General features: G+C 37.3%; 1 protein-coding gene across 2 annotated transcripts in view; it reads right to left on the bottom strand.

Annotated features, from left to right (window-relative positions):
• The window catches only part of LOC110472610 (interleukin-31 receptor subunit alpha), a 68,800-nt gene that overhangs the window by 4,738 nt on the left and 39,993 nt on the right, over positions 1-24,069 (bottom strand). For both annotated transcript variants that reach the window (XM_085566431.1, XM_085566430.1), the window contains 13 exons: positions 18,818-18,899; positions 18,003-18,299; positions 16,422-16,542; positions 14,824-14,990; positions 13,530-13,681; positions 10,803-10,968; positions 10,067-10,146; positions 9,329-9,545; positions 7,929-8,111; positions 5,773-5,874; positions 4,238-4,384; positions 2,122-2,262; positions 826-919 (listed from right to left, as the gene is read on the bottom strand). In XM_085566431.1, coding sequence (XP_085422557.1) covers positions 826-919; positions 2,122-2,262; positions 4,238-4,384; positions 5,773-5,874; positions 7,929-8,111; positions 9,329-9,545; positions 10,067-10,146; positions 10,803-10,968; positions 13,530-13,681; positions 14,824-14,990; positions 16,422-16,542; positions 18,003-18,299; positions 18,818-18,899 — 1,949 coding nt within the window. The remainder of the gene's footprint in view (positions 1-825; positions 920-2,121; positions 2,263-4,237; positions 4,385-5,772; positions 5,875-7,928; positions 8,112-9,328; positions 9,546-10,066; positions 10,147-10,802; positions 10,969-13,529; positions 13,682-14,823; positions 14,991-16,421; positions 16,543-18,002; positions 18,300-18,817; positions 18,900-24,069) is intronic.

Below are 24,069 nucleotides of genomic sequence, written 5' to 3'. Positions count from 1 at the left end.
CCCTTTAACTAGAAAATAGTCCAGACTTTTAACCTTCTTATCAGCCAAACAACTCAGTCACTTTTCTTGTGAAAATATTTTATAACTTTAAAAAAAGCCTTACAGTCACCTTTGGAATGTTACTGGATCCCCATGCTAAGAAAAAAAAATTCAAATCTGTCAGGGGACAGCCGTGAGATGAAAAGATTATGAATCATGTGATTCATAGTCATATGATCCATAATCAATACAATTCATAATCAATACATATCCATACTCAATGATCAAGATCCAAATGTTTTCACAGAATGCAATTTCTAGGTTTTTTCTTACTCCTTTGCAGCTCAAGGGAGGTATCACAAACTAATAAAAGTCATATTCATAGGTAAGATAAGCAATAGAGGCTGTGTGGAATATGTCCTAGTACCATTCTAGCATATTAAAAGTGTCTAGAAAGCTTTATTTCCTGGAATTATTAATTTTTCAGAAACTGACTTTAAGTTTGCTTCCCTCACTTAAATGATCATGGAACTGCAAATGGCATGTACATAGCATTTTACAAAAACTGGTGTAGGTGATATGTAAATCTGTTTCTCTCATTTATTTTGTTTCAATTTACTAAACTTTCTAAAATTAGTACTTATTTTTGGACTATAGCACATAAACTGCAGTGAAAGTATAACCTGTATAATTACTTATTTGTTACTTCAATTGCTTGTTTTCTATTTAGACATTGGTTTTGAACACAACAAAGGCATTTATAAAATAAATAAAAAATCCCATTATACATTTTTCCATAATTTTAAATGGTTGCATTCAGTTTTAGACAGTAGAAAATATACTCACACGTGTTTTTTCAAAACACACGTTATCCAAAGGCCTATCAGACACAAAATGCTTATCTCAACAGGTATAGCAATAAAAAAGATATCTTCTTTATCTTTAGACAAAAACAAAGAAAGAAAACCCAAAACACCAATTAGTCCACATTGTCATTTCTTCAAGTATTCCTTTAAAACAGATAATTTTTAATATCCAATTTGCTTATTTAGCACAATTCTAATTAGTCAAAACTAGCCAAAATTACTCAGAATACTGTAGGATACCCATTCTATGACAAGTCAAAAGATGGGTATTTGGAATCCAACAAGCCACAGTTACTGAGCCAGAAAACCAGGTCATGATGAGACTCTTCAGGATGTTATAGAAACAGACTTATCACATTTTAAAATTTCCTTTATTTAACGGAATCACAAAGTAACTTTGATTGGAGGGGATCTCTGTAGATCACTTCATGCAACTTTAAACCTAGATCAGGCTGCTTAGGGTCATACCATGCCAACCTTTGACAGCAATCGAGGAGGAAGGGTCTAGCACCTTTTGGTCACCTATTATTTTAAGCTCACCTAAATCTGCTGGTCCATGACAATTATATCAGTTACAAAAAGATAAATAGCAAATTGAGCACAGAAGATAAGATTTTAAACCACACACACACAAAAAAAATACAGTTAATCTGACTGAAACACTGCTCAGATTTCTGAGCGAATTTTCAAGTACCAGAGTGCTGGAGGCATTTAGGAATATACTGAGAACATTCTTCCTGCAGTTGAAATGAGGAAATGTCTAAATGTCTGAGCTTCTGATCTGTTGTCATTATACTTTGTCAAATCTGGCTAAAACAAGTAGTACAAAATAGGAAAAGGTATTTCCCTACAGACTCACTGGCCACAACCTCTACACTTGTTTACCAGTTAAGCTTATATACCAGAACAGGTGCAACAAAATGTGTGGTTATTGTAAATCTCGCAGATGGAAAAGCCTACTTTTTAATGAACTGTTAGGCATCTCATCACATAGCTGATAGCATACATACTGCTGCTTTCACAAATAGTACTACACTGCTTTATTGACAAGGAAATAAAGATTTTGGGGTTGACTTCTAATTCTGAGGGTTTTTTTAGTCTGTGAGCTTGTCACTGAAATTAAGTTAAATTCAACTACTGTTGCAAATTCTTCCTTGTTTGGTTCAACACTACTTAAAAAACAAACAGAAGTTAACAAATGCCTAGACAACAATGTCCCATATTTCTAACTTCCAAGCCCATTTTTTAAAATAGAATAACCTGGATTATTACTTACCCAATTTTAAAGTCTTGAAGGTTTTTGGCTCTCCAATGGTTCCACCAGCTTTGTTGCTTGCCATGATCTGAACAGTATATTGTGTATTAGCCTGTAAGGACTTCAGTCTGTATTGTAGAACATCAGAGTTTACTGTTTCATCTTTTTAGGAGAAAATATATGTAAACACACAAAAGTAATGTTATATCAGGGAACTGTACAATTATTTAGCAACTTCTACAATAACAGATACAAACTATTTTAAAGGTAACTTGAAATACAAAGCAACCTTACCAGTCCTTTAAAAGACAAAACCTAAATTGCTGAACAATATTTATCAATACTACTTAAAAGTTTGAGGCAAAAACCTGAACCATTACATATTTACTTTTAAAAACAAATACAAATATTTTTGCTAATATAAAAGATAGATTAACTATGTTCTCCTGCAGATTATCACTGAAAACACTGCTTTGAGAACTTTTTTTCCTCAAAATAGCTGGCTCAGAAATTCAGAACTTCAAATCATTTCTGTAGCTTGTGAAATTCAACTATATTTCTGCTATACACAGTTAAACACTGATCATCAAAAATAATGTCATCTATCAGCACTGGGATATCACCCCAGTAAAGTCAAATGAAAGTCAAAATCAAAAGGAATTTTTTTCCAAGTTTCAAACTTCTTTTATGGATAGAACTCAGTGTTTCCAATACATTCTCCAGTATTGGAGTTAATGTAATGTGCTTGCCCTTTACATTTTTTTAAGCAGGGTATGAATCTTATGTCTACTAATAGCACCAAATGTATCTTCATATAAGAAATTACAGTCACTAAAACATTTTCTGGTGCATAAAGTCAAAGTCAGCTTATTTCCTCAGTCAGTTCTATCAAGAAACACCCAGGAAATAGTTCTGCTGCAATACGTCCCAAGTTAAAATAAACTGAGTTTCTCGCAAGTCAAGGGAGGAAAAGTGAAGCTCTAGTGCTAGAAGGCCATCAGTGGTCACCTTGGCACACACCCCCACATCCTACTATTATCAAGAACACATGACATCAGAGAAGCCTCAAAAAGCATCAGTATAACACATTTTGCCATTTAACTCTCTTGCGTTGTTATTTACAAATAATTTTCTAAATAAAATAATCTGAAGTCCTAAAAGGGACACAGCCTGCTTTACATTACAAGTAATATGGAGAAATACAGCTCTGTAACATGAGGCTCCATGTCTCACAGATGATCCTGCACAAAGCAGTCAGCATTAAATTACTCAGAAACCAACATAATAGGTTCCTGATAACAATGCACCTAACACAATCTCTTTTGCAAAGTTTTCAGACTTACAAATCTTGTGATGCTTGTTTCTTATGGCTATCCAGTTCAGACCAGGGCAATTCCTGGTAAATTTTAAATGTGAAAGAGAAAGCTAATTATTTCTGTGAGATTTAGTAATCTGCACAGAGCTTTCCCTATTATGTTGGTTTCTGAGTAATTTAATGTCTAAAGAAGGGGGGAAAAAACTAATTCTGAAGTACTGAGTGATCCAACAGCTTTCTTCATAAACTATATAGGAAGAAAAGTTTAGGTCACCCAAACACTTTTCATGAAAGCTTCTGCTGAGATTTAAACTAAAGAAGTTTTAGACAGATAGCATTACACTGCCAGATTGTATGGACACTATTCCTGAGGAAGAGATTAGGAGTATGCTTAAATTTATGCTATCAGCCTCCAGACCAGAAAAGCAATGGCAAGCACAGAAAATCAAACACATCTGAAGAAACTGATCTAAAATGATGTCCATAGAAACTATTCCTTGGCAGCTTATTTTACTGTTATTTCCAAATTTGCTTTTAATATAAAATTGACAGCAAAAATACTAAGAGACCGTTTCCACCATACTTTTCCACAAGCTGAAGGTGGATCCTTCCAAGGACATGCATGAAACTTATAAAGTCACTGAACCCTCATGATCACATGACTTTACACAGAATCTGTGATTCTCCAGTATATTTTAGCTTCCTGTCATAACTTTTTTAATTTACTTTAAAGGTGGGTCAAGATAGAAGAGAGATTGAAAATTTCATAACCCTGTTGGAAGTATTGTTGTTTAATGTGTTTAATGTTTAATGTGTACTTACGCAATTCTTTTCCATCTTCAGATTTATAAAATATTGTATAGTTAGTGATAAATCCATTTCTTTTAGCCTTTGAAATCTCATTCCACTTAATTGTAACTTCATTTTTCCCCAGAACGCCTGTATCAGCCACAGGTCCTTCTGACGGCTCTACAGAGAAGCATTATGAAATAGCAAAACTAGTAAAATAGACAATGTACCACAGTGTTATCTGCCTCTGTTATTTTACACATATCAGTAACATTAGGGGAAACATATGCATGAAAAAATATCAACCTTAGTGCTCTGATACACTCCTTAACTTTTCTCACTCTCTTTAATGTAGGAATTTTTCTGATAAAACTTCCCCTCACCTATTCTGGCATTTGCATAGTTTTAGGTGTTACTATATTCAAATACTTAGAGACCACTAAAAGGCTTTATTGTTACAACACCAGGGAGAGGTCAAGAGGAAAATTATCCTTTGTGCACTCCTGGGGTTGACTCGGGTGCAAGGCCACTGCCTTTGCAGGTCTGTGGCATCTCCTGCCCCTGCAGCATCCTCAGCCTTGCCCATCACACTAAACAAAGCCTTTCTGCTTACACAATACCACCTCACATACATTGCTCATAACTTTGTGGTGACTTTTTGAAGAAAGAGGGCTCTGTGTTGCAGTTTTAAAATTTCCTTCCCATTCTCTAACAACCTTGAGTGTTATCACAGCTACCTATAAACAGGAAAGCACTTAAACACAGCACCAGCACATTGTATGAGTAATTATTACACAAACATAAAATACTCCATTGCCCCCCCCAAGTAAGTTATGTTATTTAGTGGTGCATTGTACTGTGTTTGCATGCACATTTGCATAGACACACACACCAATCAATATTTTCACATGGTATCTTAAAATTACTGGTAAAATACATGCTTATAGCTGGTTGTATAAATCAGTGAATTCACAATAAATTTCTACAAATAAAGAAACTTTACCCCTTCCCCTGCAAAACACTTCATCCAAAGTGTCTTTCCAATTACAAACATCATGTCTTCTTAACATTTTGTATGTGCAAGACTGCAAATATTTTATTACATTATAAAATCTAACAAAAAGTAGGCGTTTCAAATCAGCCATTTTATTTTATGAGTGGAATTTCCTCATATATTACGGCTGACAAATCTAGTCAAGCTTTAAAATCAAGTATAATTATATATCATTTAAATGAGCTTTTAAACATTAAAGCGATAGCTAGTTTAAAAAATACTTTCATGTTTCATGTAGCTATAGTCTTTCCAAATGCTTTGTATACAATATGTAAGCTTCACAAAAAGTTAGTGGGTGCAAGCAGCAATATACCTGTATCACAAGATTAATACTTTCTTATAGACAAATTTTGTCGCTGAACAGAACAGAAATTAGGAACCCTGAAACCTGGGGATTTTCACCACCTCCATCTCTTTTTCAAATAATGATAGTACCAAATCAGTCAAAGATAATACATCCTGAGAAACAGACAACAATACACACTTCACAACATGATTACTTTAAAATACCTACTTTTTTCTTGAGCATAGATTTGTGTGTAAGATGGAGCTCCTACATTACTTCCATAAAGAGGATACACCAAGATGTTATAGCATACAAATGGTTTAAAATTTTCTATAAAGGAAAGAAAACCATATTTACATACAATCTCCATGTGCTATTAATACAATGAAAATAGACTGCATCACAAAGGAATTCCGAATATAGCGTTACTACTTGCTTCACCTCTCTAGTAAGCACAATATGCAATTATTGATTGAATGCTCATTACTGGCTTTAACACATTTTTTTTCACATTAGTATTTGTAAGAGCACATGGTTTATTTTTCATTAGGAAAAGTTTGAATGGGTAATTATACTTCAGCATAATACAACTTCCCTATATGAATCCATTTACTCATCTTGAAACCCTCTATGGTTTCAGAGGAAGTCTCTATTTTCAAATAACCGGTATAAAAGTACACTTGAAGGTAGCATTTTTAATTTCACATATCTTTATGTTTACTGCTTTGCAGGAGACAACTTTTTCTCATGCATCAGATTAAAAAGCAGTGGGGTTCCCCACTCTTAACACTCAGGACCTAAGGGAATGGCAAGTAACCATGTCAGGGAGGCTTAAGTTGGATATTAGGAAAAGGGTCTTCACCCAGAGGGTAGCTGGACACTGGAACAGGCTCCCCAGGGAAATGGTCACAGCACCAAGCCTGGTGAAGTTCAAGAAGGGTTTGGACAATGCTCTCAGATACATACTGTGATTTTGGGGGTCTCCTGGCAGGGGCTAGGAGTCAGACTTCAGTGATTCTTCTGGGCCACTTACAACACAGAATGTTCTATTATTCTAGAATTTCTACACTGTTGTTCTAGTCATGCCAACTGCAGATCTTCTGACCAGCCAAACTCAAGGGCACAGTTGTCGCAAGTGAAATCTGTCCAGTAGACTTTTATGTTTCAAGACAGAGTTCCAGCTTCTGGAAATTAAGTTTTGAACTCTGAACAGTCCAGAAGCCAAGTAATCAACCAGGCGCACCCAATACTTACAACAACTCACATCAGCTCTGGGAGGACATATCTGTAGCTTTACAACCCCTGGAATGAAACCAGTGTAAAGGGATTTCTAGATCATGCATCTCAAGCTCTGCAGCTTGCTCAGTGAGAATAATGGCTATCAACAGATTCCTGCATTGTATCAGCTTTCTGCTGCTCTTTCAGTCCCTTACACCTTATGCAATGGCCATTATATATCCATTACCCCCACTAGTTTCAGCTAGGGTAGAGTTAATTTTCTTCCCAGTGGCTGGCATGGGGCTGTGCTTTGGATTAGTGCTGAGCACAGGTCTGACAGTACAGAGATGTTTTTGTTGTGGCTGAGCAGGGCTCACACAGAGCCAAAACCTTTTCAGCTTCTCCTACTGCCATGGTGGTGAGGGGCCTGGGGGTGCCTGTGAGGAGACACAGGCAGGACAGGTGACCCCACTGAGCAAAGGGAGGTTCCAGACCATGTGGCATCATTCTCACTAGAGCCTGCAGCCTGTGGAGGACTCCACACTGGAGCAGGTGGATACCTGAAGGAGAATGTCACCTCACAGGGGAGCCATACTTGAGCAGTTGTGAGTTACTGCAGCCAGTGGGAAGGACCCAGGTCAAAGAAGTTAAATAAGGACTGTCTCCCATAGGTGGGAACCTATACTGGAACAGGGAATGTAAAGATTCCTTTGTAACCTGTAGTGAAAATCATGGTGAAGCAGGCTGTCCCCCTGCAACTTATGGAGGACTATGATGTCCTCTCTCTAAAACACATGAAGGAGCATGAGCTTTTCCCATATTCAATCTTTTTTTTTTAGTTCCAGATTTCTCTGATAGAAGAGCCACATCAGTCACAGGCCTCCCTACTGGTGTAAGATCAAGCCACAGAACTTCTTTAACACAAATTTTGTAGCTGAATCTTATATGAGAGCAAGCACTGCCTTGCATGTTGCATGAAAATTTCTAAGACTAAAAAAATGCTATTAAATTAGCAGCAGAGATTTCAACAAAGCATGTAGTAATACTACTATGTTTAAGAACAGTCTGAGGGAAGGTGGATGAGTTCATCCTTGTTTATTCTTTCCAATCTACCTATAAATACATGTACATCTGTACATTGTTACAGCTGTAACTGATAAACATACTTTTGTTATTTTTCCACTTTGTAGAATTTGATACATGTTGCCATGATCTACCAAAAGGGTCCATGTCCAGTTCCTCATACCACTCAACCACATATTTGGTTGTTTCTGGTTCAGAGGTTATCCATTGCACCACCACTTCTTCATTTGTTGTAGAGGTCACCACTTTTTCAATCATCTGAGAGGCTAAAAATTTAACAGAAAATATCAGCAATTTTGTCTTCAAAAATGCTTGAAAAACACATACAGAATTCAAGAACTAGCCTCTCTTTCAGAATCCAAATCTTGTAGTGTGGAAAACTCTATAAACCAAATTACTACCCATTTTGCAGGTAGCTCATAAGTAACTTTGATTGAGATGACAAAGGCAATAGAATGGGATACCAAGTCAGCACGGTCAAGAATGACACTGAAGCAAAGGTGAATTCTGCATCAGCCTGCAGAATAGAGGTAATGACGGTCTGAGTGAAACAAAAAACAGAAAAACAGAAGCAAAAAAAGGACCTGATGAAGCACAGGATAAAAAGAGATGCATCTGGGGTGGGGGGAGCACATCACAGCATGGAAAAATCAGAAAAACCTTTGAAGTGTGATGCAAAAGTGGATAGGGAAGTAGTCAATAACCTCAAGGACAAAATTACATTAAATCTACATATCTAGTTTTCTGATTAGGCAGAATTTGATTGAGCAGTTCCAGGAGGACACTTGACTTACATCATGAACAGCTCTTGTTAAAACTAATTCAAGTGTGTCAAACACAACCTCTCTGTCAGATCATGGCTGGCAGCAGGATGTTGCAACACAAGGCTCAAAGCAGTATCAGAATTAAATGTAAGAGCCAGAAAGCAACTCATGTGCTAGAGCAGACCAACTTGCTAACCCTGGCAGTGGTTGGAATGGGTACTTCTGGGAATGCATATGAAATCAGAATAAACACAAGGCTTCTCTCCCTGCTTCCACTAACACAACTTAGAGATTTCTATTTATCATATCTTTGAATGATATTGTTGGATACTCTGCATTAGTGCCCTGTGGTAACCAATCTTCTGAGCTAACAAAGGAATGCAAAAGAATTGGGTAGTATTCCATAAATTTATTTGGGAGGTCCAAAGTTAGGAAAAAATCTAAAACAAGAAAAAAACCATCAGAAAATAATACAATAGAAATTCAATAAGACATCACAAAGTAATAATACCTTAACAACTGTATCTCAAAACGAAACCCCCAACAATAATTGTCTAACAGACATACGATACATGATGGCAAAATATGACAAGATATACGTAGATACATATGACAGAAGTCCTTAGCATAATTTTGCTTCCACTACATCAGAACTTAAACAGATTTATAAAAAATCATTTTTTCATTAATGAGAAAAATATGACATTGAGAAATCTTACATTTTTCATCAGTGGATGGAATCCTCAAAATAGCTTCAGGAGACTCTCCAGCAGAGTTATAGGCAGTGACAGATATTATATGTGCCTCTTCATTTAAAAATAAAGTCATTTTCTGTTCACTAGAGTTGTGTGTCCTTTTATGTGCAGCCTTTTTTTCTGGAAAATACCGTATTTTGTACCCTAGAATTCTCCCAGAAGGCGGAAAGCTTTTTAATGTCTATTAAAAAACATACAGTAGTAAGTGTTAAGCAGTCCTATCTGCACAAGCAAAAATATATGCTCTATTAAAGATCAAATTATGAAACTATTATACTGTATTTAGAAAAGTAAGGTATTTTCTTCAGGACAGACAGCCATGACAATTTCCTTGATGGATTTCAAAAGTCAAATGCTGAGATTGGAAATGTAAGGAGGCTTTGGACACTTTACTAGAAGATTGAAGTGAATTTAAACACAGTTTTGTAAACTGGATTATTTAAATGCAGTTTAAGGACTTTTAATGAGATTTTCCAGTAATCTGAACACAATTAAATGCTTCCTTTCCACACAGATTACAAAACTCTATTCATCTACCATTCAGTAAACAAAAGCCTTTTCAATCCTAACCTAGTTCAGTGAGCATTTTTCCTCTGATAACAGCAAATGCCTCAGGCAGTTATATGTCCTACAAAACTGAAATAATATAACATCAGCTACAGGATATCAATATGATTACCAATTCACAAAAAATGTATATACCTTCCACATAAGATGTACAGATCTATTTCTAGATGAGCGTGAAGACTCAATTACTCTCCACAAATCCACTTTTCCAGAAGCTGTTTAAAGATAAAAAAATCCCACTTGCAATCTGTTGCTATTTTAAAAAGATAGTTTAATATGATAAAAACAATCAAAAGGTTCTCTACTATGGTGAAAAAAAATAAAGTTTTCAAACATAGAGTCTAAGAGAAACTTACTAAAAGTAAGTTTTATCTTCTGTAGTGCTATGCCTCTTTTTCCCTAATTAGGTACTTCTTTCTTTACAAAAGTTCTCTGCTGCTCACTTTTATTTGTTAAGTTCTAGAGTCTCCTAGAAGAGACTTTCTACTCTTGTTTTAAAACTGGCATTTTGATTTCTCTACTTATAATTTATTTCATTGAGCACACATGCTGTACTTCTTTTCTGCTACTATCTTACTTTGCAGTGTTAAATCTTCATCTATACTCTTATAATTTTCCCTCTCTTCAGTATCTACCCATCTGTTTTCTTCCTTAGTCCTATATTGTTTGAATCACTTTTGAAATCTCCTCCAATACTTGCTGTTGTCTTTCAGTTTTTCTCTTCTATCTTTAAACAAAATACATATGTTCTGTTTAAGCAACAGGATTCTAAGTTCAATAAAGGATAATACACCATAACACAGGTTTTTCCCTACTAAATTCTAATGCCTCAAAGTAAAACAGAAAACACTTTTATAGGTAGGCAGCTTACCTTTTTCTTCTGTGCTTTCATTTTTTTCTCCACTCCATCCACTCCAAAATGTTGACTCATTATTGACACACCGAATGGCAACAGAATAGTCTGTGGAGTCCCACAGACCTGTGAGATTATATGATCCTATATTCTTCTTAGAATTCAGTGAGACATTGACAAATTCCTGGAAATAGGTACATGAACAAAAATTATTTGATATGAAATTGATATATGAATTGTAGATATATGACTTTAGAAGATGCAATTTTTGTGTAAACCACCTCACTCCTCCAAAACTCAAGATTGCTTGTTTTATACTTCATTTTTCTGTGTAGCACCTTTGTTCCTCCTGTAAAACTCCAGGGTTTGAAAAACTTGATTCCGAACTATGTCTCTACTGACTGACCTGTGGTTTGAACAGCGTGCAGCTCACATGTGATTCTAGAGCAGCTGCGCACAGAAGCTGCTGGAGGAATGCAGTTCCCACTGGTGGGAAGCAAGCAGTTATCGGTAAAGCCATTACTACAATTATGTCCCACAACAGCATCCTGGGGAAAGCAATAATTCCCCCAGTGATTCCTCACAGTTTGTGAGTCAGCTGGGTGCTTTTTTCCTGTCTGGCTCATCTTTTCTGAGTTACAAGGCCTTCTAGATGTTAGCCATACAGTAGTGTTGTTGTGGGCTGTCCCAAACATTATCAGCATAGGATTGAAATGAAAAGGTAAATGAAAAGAAAAAATTCTGGTACCAAGACGTAAAAAATGAGATGAAGCCTGTTAGTGATGAAGGAAGATGGGAGTATAATAAATAAATTATTTGGTATCTATTCAGAAAAGTAATGACAATGTGAGTCATTTCTTTGTCTTAAAAGGAACCTCACTCACTTCAACACCCACAACAGGGCTAAAACACTGTGAAGAAATTCTTGGCTTCCATCAGTTGAACCTTCAAATGAAAAGTGAATCAGTCTATAACAATGCAGACTGTACTGTAACAACTACAACAAATGCAGGCACCCACTCATACAAACATCATAATGGGAAGTGCACTGCCTAATGTAACTGAAAGTTTTAGTCTGTTCTGATCTCAAGAAACTCACTGCCAAAACCCACCTGCTTCTACGAGAGTGAATTCAGGGGTCTCCAAACCACTGTATGTGACAGACTCTGCAACAAATCTAAAATTGAAAAGGCTCCAAAACTATTATCAACCTCTGGCAGAACCTGACATAGAATTGGAGACACCTCGTACTAGCTTTTAGTTACTTGCCAAAAGGCTGTCAATGATATGGCATTATAATCAGAAACTTAGAAATTTAGTATATGCAAGTACAAAAATATGTCACATGGTTTTCACTCAGTAAAAACAGTTCACACCAAACTATTTAGACTGGTTTGGTCAGATGACTTTAAAGGCCAAAAAGATACTTGTCATTTGTGCAAACATTTTTTAGTTAAGGTTTTGGGGGTTTTTTTGTTTGGTTTTTATTTTGTTTGTTTGTTTGTTTGGGTTTTTTTCCGTATATGTCCTGACAGAGAAACAGCTCCTATATCTTTACTAGTCATGGATAGCTCCTGTTTCTCCTGAAATGTATGTGTGAAAATGCAGGTGTGAACCCAGGAAGCAAATGGACATAGGCTGTATTTGATAGCAAAAAAGCCCAGGCAGGTGATTTCTAATGTAGGTGCTGGAAACTAGACACAATACACAATAAAGCTGTAGCTCTCCAAGGACTCTGAGTTCCTTTCCAAATGTTGAAAACATAAGGGCCTCATAGAATGTGTCACAAGAACATCAGTGACTTGGCTCCAAAGAGATAAACACCTCAAATAGGTCTTTTAAACAATCATTAGTTCCATTTCTAATACCCCAACTGGACCTGGGCCATTCTGCCCATCCCATCATCCTGAATCCTGAATCCAAGAACTAGTATGTCATATTTACAGTAATGATGTTTGAAATTCTGAGAAGGATGCTAGTAGGAAACATCTTTAATATTAGAAATGTTTCTAAAGCTCTGATTATTACTTTGATGAATTTTTCTCTCCCAAAATTATACATGTGGTGCGTAAAATAGTAATATCAAGGCAGACATCTCAGTTCAATAAACTTAAGGAAACAATCTAAGAAATAGATTATTTGTCAGTTCTTTAATTTGGAGGAAGAAACAGTAAAACTACAAATACAATCACTTCCATATTGAAGACCATAGGAATAGATCATCTGAAATATACAAATACTGGGGGTTTTAAAAACAATTCCATTTAAGTGTCAGAAAGACAAACTATGAAAAGAACTTCCCTTATTTTTCATCTTGCAAAATTTATATTTTCATTCACTTTAAAATAAATTTAACATGGTTCCATATTAATCAGATTTAAATACTGTGGTTCTGAGTGAGGGCTGTTTTCAACACCAGAATGCAAGGGAAAAACAAAATATTGTTACTGACTGCATGTGTCATGTGCATGACCCCAAGGGTCATCCTCCATCCTTCCACAGAGTAATACTGAAAAGCATGATATGTACCAAAACAGAAAATGACCAAAAGGGAAAGGACAATTAACCCTAGAAAAACAAACCATGTTCTTAAGATCATGCACCCCTGATAACATTCCACTAAAATAACAAGGTTATTATGATTATTTCAGACAACTTGTTGCCTTTTTTCTACTTAAATTCTTATAATATTAAGAAGTTAGTCACAAAGAAACTGCCATGCAAAAGAAAAATTACATAACTTACAGTAAAGTTTGAATACAAGTTTCTGTATTGAACCTGGCAAATTATATGTTTTAAAGGGATAATCTTCTCAGGCATTTTCCAGGTTACCGTAAGTAACTGCTTTATACCAGGGATTCTTTTAACTGAAAGTATTTCAGGAGGGGCAAATTTCTCTAGAATAAAGAAACAAAAGCATTAAGAGAGGAAAATGCTTCTATAAAAGTTCAGAATTTCTTTGTATGTGTTCCAATAAGTTAAATCCTTATCCCAGTAACACACATCCTATCAGAGTATTCATGTGATGGTTTATATTATAGACATAATTATACATAAGGGAAATTATCTGTAAGAGAAAGTTCATACATAACTGATTTAATTACATGGGATTTTGAACAACCTGGTCTAGTGGAAGGTGTACCTGCCCACTCAAGCCTTTCTATGATTCTGTGATTCTACTCAAAAATCTGCTCTCAAATAGATGTGCAGATGTCTTTCATTTGTATCAGCACTGAAAAATATTACCCAGAGACAACAGCAGAGAAAACAAATGAAGCAGAGCTGGTATGCCAAAGACAAGACTGAACTGCAGATGAGGAAAGAATTCAGCTGAAAATTATCTGAGGGGAAGAGAAGCATAAAGGAGATGATGGGAAAATAATGGACTAGCAATGAGAAAAGATATATCTGGCATAGAGAGTGTGGAAAGTAATGATGAGTACAGTAGATCTGAATACAAGAATAAAGGATGTGACTGATGATGAGTGCTCAGCAGAAAGTATTTAGTTATAAGGGTTACTGCTTAATACACCACCAAAATGAACAGAGAAGCACAGGATAGAGAGAGAAGAGGTAGACAAAATATTATTATTGTTCCTGTGTGCAATTATTACTGCACTTGAAACAGGTGGGTTTTTTTAACATTCCTAACCAGAAAGTAGAATAGGAGAGCATATGATGGGTGGCCCTTGAGAAATCATAATATCACTATCCATTGCAGCCAGGTATCACTCAGAAATGTTAAAGTAGAGTCCAAATACCAATTAAGTTGGTTGACAAAAAGTTTGAATATATGGCCTTCACTTCTCAATAATTAATAACTTGGTCATTTATAATGGATATATCAGACATTAGCTTAAAGAAATATTGTTGCAGTTAGATGCTGCACAGCATGAAAACAACACCCTGTCATTTCTTACCACCTCACAAGAGGTGAGAAAGGAAACTGCTGAAAATTACTGCTGTAACACCAACCAGTTGGAAGAATTTTATGTGGAAAGGTCATTAATTAAATCTTTACTGATTCTTTTTTAATTACCTATTTTTTGCAAAGATATAGGGACACACTCTGTTGAGGATGCACCCAAAACATTTTTAGCTTCCACTTGAAAACAAAAATCATTACTATAATCATTGTAAGGATAAAGAAATGAACACGACTCTGTTGTATTCCAGCAAGATCTGACTGCATCTGGAGAAGTCATGCTAAAAAAGAGAAAAATAAAAGCAGTTAAAAACTAGAGTACTTTCTTAGAATCATTCAAACAAATTGTTAGGCCATTATTTATATATCTTTAAGGTTGCAAGACTTTTTTACCAGTGAACATTTTTAGACTACATGTTTGCGCAAACAAATACCCTTTCCTAATGTCCCTGTCCCCTTGTACCAGTGCTTTTGTAGTCACATGCTAAACTCAGCTAGGGAGATACCTGGATTAAAACTTGTGTTTATATTTGCCTGAAAACAGTTCTGCAATCAAATTCACTTTGTGGTTAATAAAAAGTCTGTGTTTATACAGGAATGAATAATACTGAAGTGATTCAATGGGTGTTTTAAATGCAGCTAAGTTATAAAATATAGAAACACCTGAAGTAGTTAGAAAGTTCCACATTAAAAAGATGGAGGCTTAAAATGTCAAAGCTAAAATGGAAATAAAATTAAAAAGGTTTTCCTACCCTACAATTTAAATTACAAAGAGACAAAGACACTCTACACTAGTACAATATGAAAAAGTACCCTCCAGAATCTGAATTCCTTCCCATTCTTAAGAATAACTTTAGGGATTTTAGAAGTCTCTTCATGAAACAATGTTACCTGGGGTCTTGGCACTACTAGAAGCAGCACTATAAAGGACAGGTTGACAAGTGTATTGGAACAAATCTGTACTATCACCTTCAAAATCCTATCTGAGATCTGCCTTGGGACAACACTGGTTTCACCATTTTCACAGCCATTTATGAAAAAGCAAGCTCCTGACCAACATTTAAAATCTAACTGAAATTATCTGAAAGTATCTGTGCTTCTACACTGGAAAGCATGAGACCACATAATTTGTATTTGTAAATAGAAATCCCCAAACAATATAAAAGGACAACTCTGGATTTTTTGACTGAAACTTTATGACTCCAAGGGTTATTAGGTTAAAAGCTACTGGAGTCAAGCAGAATACTGCAGTAAAGCAGTGGCTTAATGAATTTTGATGGGAATTTTTAAAAGTAGATGAGGAAGCAATATTTTTTACGCCCCCAAAGTGAGGTTAGTTCATTACATAGAAAGTTTCTGGGAAACTCTCCCATAAAATGCCTTCATTCACCATTTGTGCATATGGTCACTAAACTTTCAATCTTATTAGTAGTGTTACTTGAAAGAACAAGTGAATATCAGCTCTGATATAAATATTTATCTACTGAATATTGGTTAAGAATGCTTATTTCCTTTATATAGCACACTAAAAAGATATCAGACTACAAGTATTTTCAACAATTACCAACCCTGAATTAATCAATTAAAATTATTGAGAAATGCCAAGACTCCAATTTCCATGACAATTTCAAGTTTTCTTTAAACAGAAGTCAGGATGAGAGAGGAAGAGATCTGGTTGCCACACCCCAGTGCCCAGTATATCTAGTACTTACAGTTTTCGGTAAAGAGTATAGTTTGTTGTAAAACTTGTTTCTCTTCCTGCATTCCAGGTACAAGTAAGGTTAACATCATAGAAATAAATGCAGGAAATATTTTCTGGCATGTCTGGACGAACTACAGTGACAAAGGTTAAAAAAAAATCCAGTAAAAATAAGTAACTTTATGTACACCTGATTTTGTTGGTCAAAAAGCAATTAAAGCAAACCTTATTCAGTGTCCTCATAGCGCTTCATTTTATCATCCCTCACTGCCCTCAGAACTCCTCACAAAACAAAAGTCAAAACCCCTCTTTCTTACCCTGAGGAGACAGCATGATTTTCTCTAACTATTTCTCAGAAATACTTTACTAAGTGTGCCTAAAGGCAGTAACTCTAACTATCATATATCAAACCATTGCATACACTGTCTTGAACATCTAAGCGTACGCACACCCTATCTCCCCTCTGCAACACACCTGTAGTTTAAGGTGAGTCCAGAAAGTAAGAGGAAAACAAAAAAACAGCAAAAGCACCCCTCCCAAAAAAAAAAACAAAAAAAAAAACAAAAAAAAAAAAAAACAAAAAAAAAAAAACCAACAAAAAAAAAAACCACCAAACTACATTCTCTGACAGACAGAACTCTTTTATCTTTTTGGTTCTCTCCCAGAATATCTAATTGTTTACTCTATGAAAAACCCAAATCTGAAAAACATGCACAGCCTAAAGAGTGCAGAGGACAAGTTCCTGGGAAACAGATCTGTGTGACCCAAAGAGATTACTAATTACTAATTTCTCTTTATCTTACAAGCAAGATAGCACAAAGGAAGCAATCTTCTGCAATCTCTATAGTCTGAAGTCATCCATAAAAATGTAACACTTTGTACGACTTTTTTGTTACTGCTCAATTTCTTCACTGTTAGAAGAAACTGGAGTAGAAGAGAACTGTGTCCAGTGAAATCAACTGGTTCACAAAGCCCTCTTTTCAAAACAGTATTTTTCTGTCCCATCTAATAGAACTGTCAAAAGATCTTTCTTTTATCAACAAGCTTACAGCACATTAAGCTTTGCAGACATGCAAGACCTTTTGCTGGATTTTTTTCCACAGATGTTTTGCTTTTATTGCTTCTTTATTAGAATGGGACCCCCAGGCATATGTTCATATACTCTGGACTTAATCTGTTCAATAAATTAGAGAATTCATATACATATTTTAGTGTTCTGCATAAGAAAGTGTAATTACAATTTCTTTAGAAGAGAGGATTAGAAAGGAAATCCTCTCTGGAAAAAGCTGAAGTTGCCTAGATTAGAAAGAAGGAACAGAGGAACAGACCCACTACTTTTGGAACTCAACAGAAAACTTCAGCTGGACAATAGTCAGGGTCAAAAATGTTACAGACTTGTATCAGTAAGGAATGTTGGTAATTTCATGGTTTTTTTTCAGGAAAAAAACCCCATATGAGTGCATATATATGTATGTGTATATATATACTTAAATACATGTGTTTTAAAATAACACAACCAAAACTAGCTGTTTTAAAAGTAAAATTATTATAGTAAATTGTTAAAAAAATATTTTTTTTCTGCCTTTCTACTTACAGCCAGATTTAACTTCTGTGTGAACTAAAGGTAGTTCCTTGTCCAAGTACTTCATGAAACATTTCACATAAGCTGTGCTGTAAGTGAAATTATGGATGGTTATATTACATACAGTCTCATTCACAATGTTATAGTTTTCTGGAGCAATCAATTCATCATTCAATTTCCAGATGATGTGGCTTGCATTTCTCTGTGGCATGTAGCTCTTTCTAAGAACACAGGATAGTTCCAGGGAGGATCCTCTTTCAATTTCAGGAGATGAAGGGAAAATGTCAGCACCTCTGATAGAGTTTTCATCTAAAAATAAAATCAAAGACATCACATAGCCATATTCCTCTTAAAATACCAGTGGAAAAGTGGTAAGTTGTTTTGTTGTCTACAGATAATTTAATTAATTTTTTCATACAGAATTCAAATAAAATGCCCAGTTAGTTATTCAAATCAGACATTCCTGTTTAAAATGCAGTTCACATTAATTATTGTATTACAATAGGTTTAACATTAAAGTGATATTTCAACAACTTCACAGAAATAATGAGGAAGTTTCCACTCAGATACTTTTTTAATGGCCCTAAATGAAGAAAATAAAGTCTTGTACTTTAAGCCTGTTTTTCTAAAACACTTGTATCTGTAAAAAATATGCATGTAATTTACATGCGTTTATCATTACTACTTATGATATCCAAAAATATGTTAAACCAGTAAGGCTAAAATTTACAATAAGCTGCAATATATTTCAGAACTCTTCAAAATTTCATTTGGAGAATATTACCTTTTCTTATGGCAAGACACATGCTAATAATCCAGAAACATACCTGCCACAGAGCTGCAGGACAGGACAAACATCCAAATCAAATTTCTGAACATTTCCTTCTCAATAAGTATGGCCAGAAAATGCTGTCATAAAATAAAAATTAAAATTACATTTTTAATTTTTAATATTAAAGATGCCCTTTTAATACTTTGTTAGCATTTGTGTCAGAGTTAATAATGTTATTCAGCTTTCCTCACTTGTATTCAAATTAAGTATTGCTTTGTTGAAGGGTTGCTTTCCTGAACAACGGAGAAATTTGATGCAGTTTTACTAAGACAAACTGCATACATTTCTGATAGAAAATAGAAAGATAAGTGTGCCTAAAACACTGCTGAGGGCAATCCAATCCACGCATGTGTTTAATCTTCCAAGGATCATGTAAGTAACTGGTAAGCAATATATCTCCATTCACTTGACATTCAGCCTGCCTAGTATTTTCTAAGCAGATTTATCTAGTGAATTCTTCTGAAAATGAAGGCTCTTGCAGGAGAAGGAATGATCTGCCTATCTTGTTCATCACCACCTAGTAAAGAAATTGTTCAGGAAGGGGACAACAGTCCAGGTCACCTTTGATCCAAAAGAGGGTGAATTCATATTGGATTTTTCCCAGTTTGCCCCTGGCAGCAGACCTGAGTGCAGTCTGCCAAGATAAAGGAAGGCACCTCTCTTTGCCTTTCTTTTTGAAGAAAAGAACTACTGAACTACTGTGAACTTCAGACAGGTTAAGGAGGAGGAAAGCAAAGTAGTAGATGGATTTCTTCCAAAAGGACAAGGTTCCTTCAAGAATCTAGAGTTCCATATGAAAAGATTACAAAAATCCAACACTCTCCTTGCCTCAAGTGCTGCTTTTAGCACTTAAAGAATCACAGAATGTTTGTCTGGAAGGGACCCCTACAGACTATCTGATCCAAACTTACACAGGGCCTCCTAGGGCCACCTCCCCAGGACTATGTCCAGACAGCTTTTGAAGATCTCCCTTGATGGAGGGTTCACAAATTCCCTGCATAACCTGCTCCAGTACTCACTCACTCTCACAGCAAAAAAAGTATTTCTTGATGTTCAGAAGGAACCTCCTGTGTTTCAGCTTGTGCCCACTGCCTCTGGTCCAGGAGGATTCTGGCTCTTTGCACCCTCTCTTCAGGTACTGATGAGACCTCCTCTTGTGGTGGTGCGTTTTTTATATATTTTATGTACGGTTTTATATATTTGTATTTCCCCAATGGTTTGTCCCTGTTTCCCCCCTATTGTTGAGTTGGTACATCCTTCTGTTCTGTTTTCCCGCCTGGTCCTCCTTTCCCGCCTTGCCAGCCCCTGTCAATCCAGCCTAAGAGTGCTGTGTCACTCCCCTGTCCCCTCCCAGGTGCCTTGTCCGTCACTCGGTGTTCCTTCCCCCCTATCCAGAAACTTCTCCTCAGGGCACCGAGTGATTGGACGAGGGCCTGGGGCCACTCCCATGCCCCTTCCCCATTGGACCGGGCAGAATCACCCCACCTTGGAGCCACTCCCTTCCCAGCTTCCCATTAGTTCCTCCCTCATGATCCACCACTCCCATTCCCCTCCTATACCCCATAAAAGTCTGTTCCAAACCCCACTCAGGGTTCCAGCTTGTTGGTGTTACTTCTCCACGTTTGGCCACGTTGGCCCATTAATAAAGAAGGTTTTTACCCCAAGCTGGTTCCGGCTTTTCCATCCTTGCCGAGGCCTCGCCAGCGACTAAATCCGGACCCACAGGACGCCTCCCAAACCCCTGTTAAGGGAGCAGCGGGAGGCGCCTCTCTGCCCGTTACTCGCCCCAGGGTTGAGCTAGCCGGGGCTAGAGTTGAAGATCCAAGGGCACCTGGGGACGAGGAAGCGCGGCATCCTCTGAGCTTTCTCTTCTCCAAGCTGAATAGTTCCAGCTTCCATATGGCAGATGCTCCAATGCATTAATGGTCATTGCAGCTGTTCCCCAAACTCTCTCTGGTATGTCCATGTCTCTCTTGCTATCGGGAGTCCAGAACTGGACTAAAGCATGGGCTCAGCAGTGCTGAACAGAGGGACGGGATCACCTCACTTGACCTGTTGGTTTCAGTCCTAACACAGTTCAGGAAATCAGCATTCTTTGTCACAAGGGCACATTGCTGGCTCATGCTCTACTGGGTGTCAGGGACCGCCAGAGCATTTTCTGCAAAGCTGCCCTCCACCTGGCCAGGCCCCTGTACTGCTGTCTGGGGTTGAACCTTCCCAGATAAAGGATTTGGCACTTCTCCTTACGGAACTTCATGTAGTCCCTGCCAGCCCATTTCTCCAGCAAGGTCACTGTGGACAGTAGCTGAACTTTCCAGCTAATTAGTCACTCCTTCCAGTTTTGCTGTCATCAGCAAACTCACTGAAGGGAGGCTCTGTCAGAGCATTCTAACACACAACATTAATGAGCATGTTGAACAAGACTGGATCCAGTATTGCCCACTGGGGTACATCACCAGTGACTGGCCTCCAGATGGACTTCACCACTGATCACCACCCTGTGGGTCCATTTTTTAAGCCAGTTTTCAATTCACCTCACTGCTCATCCAGCCCACACTTCATCAACTTATCTGTAAGAACCCACCTGTAAAGTGACCCAACTCCAGCATGAATGGCAACCCACACTACTCCTTTGGCTAGTAAGTGGAAGATTTGCCTGTAAAAAATAGAGGTGCCCCCTTCACCACATGAGGGCCTAGAGCTCAGTATTCCTACTTCCTGGACAAGTAGGTCTAATTACTATGCTCATAAACAACAGCTGGGCATTAGTATTTTGCAGCTAGCTGGATCCATTTTCACATTAGGTTTTCAGATTTGTCTGGAATTTCAGCTCTCCATCAAACCTGTGTCTCAGGAGGGCCCCAGGTGGGAGGCAAGTACTATCTCCCTAAAACAGGCACAGCAGTAGCTGTGTAAAGGATCTCATCCTCTCACAGGTTCAGATAATGCAGGAAGCAGGAGTGCACCAGGTCACTGGACAGAGATCTAAGTGTCATAGAGGCAGTAGGGGCTATGCCCTATATTATTGTTCTTCCCACAAAAACTTAGATTTCCAGAAAAATTAAACTTTACAGTAATCTAAAAGAGGAAAACATGGTAAAAACAATGCATTAAGCTTGGTTTCCTGTCAGAAATCAACTTAAATATTATTTTAAGTTTGTCTTGGGAAGAATTTTATATATTTTAAGGCTATGATAGTAAAAAACAGGAAAAAAAATGAAAAGGACGTGGGATACAAACAAAAATGAGGAGGAGTTTGCCCAGCGACGTACTCCTAAAATACAACAGTTTCAAGATGTGTACTAGCAAGAAACAAAGCCAGTAAATAAAGAGAATATATTACTACTTATTCATGTAGGGTGTATGTTCTTGTTCTCAAAGAAGTAAAAATTAATTACACTATTGATTGCAATAAAAAAAAAAAGCAGTTGTTCCAAGTTTTCTGTACCAGCACAACACCAGAAACTTTTCTCATTGCCCTTGATGTCTCTGACCAGATTTAATTCTATCAGGAATTTTAGCTTTCTTAACCAGATCCCTGACTGCTCTTTGTATTCCTCCCAGGCTACCTGTCCCTGCTTCCACCCTGTACACACCTACTTTATGTGTTTGAGCTCATCCAAGCAGCCCTCCCAGTGTTTCTGACCAACTTCTTTGTTGGAATGCATCAATCCTGAGCTTGAGGAAGATGATCTTAGAATGATGATCCAGCTCTCTTGGCCTCTCTTCCCTCCAGATCTTTATCCTATGGTATTCTACCAAGCAGGTTCTTGAAGAGGCTGAAGTCTGCTCCACTCCAGGATAATGAGCCTATTGTCCTTGCTGCCCTAAGGACATCAAATTCCAGCATTTCACAGTCATGGCAGCCAAGATTACCCCTGAGCTTCACCTTTCCACTAACCCTTCCTTGCTGGTGACAACACAGTCCATCACAGCACTTCTCCTCATTGACTCCACTGTCACTTAGAGAAAGAAGTCACCACTATCACATTCCAAAAATCTCTTGGATTGCCTATGCTCAGCTTTGTTGCCCCTCCAACAGATACTGGCAAGGTTGAAGACTCATATGAACACCAGGGTTTATGAGCACAATGCTGCTCATATCTGTCTGTAGAGAGTCTCATCTGCTCAGCCCTCCTGGTCAGGTGGCCTGTAGCAGACCTCCACTGCAATGTCCCCTATCCTCTGTCCCTGCCCTCCCTTTAACCCTGACCCATGTCCTGTCTGTCAGCTCCTCACCCATGTGAGGCAGAGCACTGTGCACCCCAGATGGTCACGGACAGAGAAGGTGACACCGTCTCCTCATCTGCCTGTCCTTCCTTAAGAACCTGTATCCTTCCATTCCAGCACTTCAGCCCAGGAACCATCCCACCACATCTCCACTGAGACAAGAAGATCACAGCCCTGCAGGCACATGTGTGTCTCTAACTCCTTGTTTATTCCCCATAAGAGATAAAGCTTCTGCTGATATACTACGTGCAGATTTGCTATTTTTGAGGGGTTATGAGAGAGAAGAGGCCTCATTTCAGTCAAAATAGTTCAGCTCTTTCCAAGAATAAAGGAAACAATTTTTTTATCACATTCCTTTAACTAGCTCCAGCAATGCCATACATTTTTTAGGAAGGAAATGAAACTCAGAAGCATTGGCAAATCATGAAAATATTTTTGAATAATGCTTAAGCTGAAAATACCACATATCATGACATATCCCATCACAGTGGAGTACAGAACTGCAAGAACAGGCATGACCAAGCCAGCTGCAATGTCAAGTTAGAAGCCTTTGAAAACTTCTAGTTTCACATGCACACCAGAAAGCTTAAATAGTCTAAGATTCTGTCCACACTCAGTGGGTGCTCCTCATCCTGTATCCATTCTGTACCTTTTCCCTCTCTTCTAGTTCTTCTCTAGTACTCAGCCATAAAATAAGTCACTTCCACTTGCCAAAGTAGCAGAAGACTAGGAAAAAGAAGTTTTTGTACTACATTAGCAAATGTAAATAAATGTAAGGTATATGAGTTGATGAAACAGAGGAGATAACTGGGGAGAGAGACCTCCATGACTTTTCCCAGATGTGAGCTGTTCGTTTGGTTCAATCCTCTTGCTTATACTTTGTCCAGTATCAATTAGCAGCTGTTTATTTGGCATGGCAGCTGGTAGTTACTACTTGTCAGAAGCCAAGGTAGTGACTTAGCACGTCACAATGATGCTCAAATCTTATGTGCTTGTCAGGACACTGATATATGATAT

The sequence above is a fragment of the Lonchura striata genome, chromosome Z, assembly GCF_050655825.1.
Source record: "Lonchura striata isolate lonStrDom1 chromosome Z, ASM5065582v1, whole genome shotgun sequence".
Taxonomy (NCBI): domain Eukaryota; kingdom Metazoa; phylum Chordata; class Aves; order Passeriformes; family Estrildidae; genus Lonchura; species Lonchura striata.
This window is presented reverse-complemented; position numbering and strand designations above follow the sequence as displayed.